Source organism: Propithecus coquereli, unplaced genomic scaffold, assembly GCF_000956105.1.
Source record: "Propithecus coquereli isolate 6110/MARCELLA unplaced genomic scaffold, Pcoq_1.0 Scaffold106, whole genome shotgun sequence".
Classification (NCBI taxonomy): Eukaryota; Metazoa; Chordata; class Mammalia; order Primates; family Indriidae; genus Propithecus; species Propithecus coquereli.
In genome coordinates, this window is record NW_012134525.1 from 4,436,952 (window position 1) to 4,438,178 (window position 1,227).

At 37.4% G+C, this 1,227-nt stretch overlaps 1 protein-coding gene across 1 annotated transcript in view; it reads right to left on the bottom strand.

The window, feature by feature from the left end:
• Positions 1-1,227, bottom strand: part of PLAA (phospholipase A2-activating protein) — a 59,759-nt gene that overhangs the window by 40,024 nt on the left and 18,508 nt on the right. Inside the window, exon 2 of the mRNA XM_012646296.1 lies at positions 930-1,123. Coding sequence (XP_012501750.1) covers positions 930-1,123 — 194 coding nt within the window. The remainder of the gene's footprint in view (positions 1-929; positions 1,124-1,227) is intronic.

The window sequence follows — 1,227 nt, forward strand, 5'->3', positions numbered from 1 at the left end:
CCGGGTGCGGTGGCTCACGCCTGTAATCCTAGCTCTCTGGGAGGCCAAGGCGGGCGGATTGTTTGAGCTCAGGAGTTCGAGACCAGCCCGAGCAAGAGCGAGACCCCGTCTCTGCTAAAAATAGAAAGAAATTAATCGGACAACTAAAAATACATAGAAAAAATTAGCCGGGCATGGTGGCACATGCCTATAGTCCCAGCTACTCGGGAGGCTGAGGCAGGAGGATTGCTTGAGCCCAGGAGTTTGAGGTTGCTGTGAGCTAGGATGACACCACGGCACTCACTCTAGCCCGGGCAAAAGAGTGAGACTCTGTCTCAACAACAACAACAAAAAAATTTATGGAACATGTCCTAGACTATTCCAGATACATTAAAAAAAGCACACATACCACACTGATTAAGCATGTCATTTTATAACAAGGAGCTGTTAAGCCACACATAAATCCAGAATTATCACAGAATCAGGAATACATACAAATCACAGAAAATGATACTCAAAAATATTAAATACTCTTCAATAATGATACCAAAGCCCTAAACACATTCCTTCTGGGTCTTCGATTTGTTGCATAAATACAGACATGATATCCAAAAGATAAAGAAATACTTTTAGTTTTCATGAGTAAATGAGTTCATTGCACAAAATAGTTGAAAACCAAAATCATGAAGTATATTAAAATTGTATAGTCTCTTCCTTTTATGACTGAACACTTTATATATATATAAGCATGTCAATCTTTACTGATGACAACAATAAATTTGTAACAGAGAATTTACAGAACTAAGATGATCCAAAAAGGTTTCTACTTTTGAGCCATAGCTATAGGTAAAACAAAATATAATAAAAACTTGAGAAAATGGATATGTGAATTCTGCTTTCAAAGAGACAAAACTTCTTCAAATAGAAAAATACCAAAGTGTTATACTCACCAGTATTTTTGTGACCTTTCAGAATATAAAGTGGCACTGGGCTATCCAGGGAGAAAATGCAAATATTGTGGTCATTTCCTCCAGTGGCAATTAGTCCATGAGGATACATATCACTTGAGGGTATGATACATACACAAGAGACAAAATTGGAGTGGCCACTCATACAGTGCATTTCTGTAAAGCCCCTGTTAGGACTGGAAAGACAAGATAAATTAATAGATACACATTTGTACCCTGACTTAGCCTAGAACATAAAATGTCAAGCATTCATTTTTATTTAGTATCTAGGTTGAACATA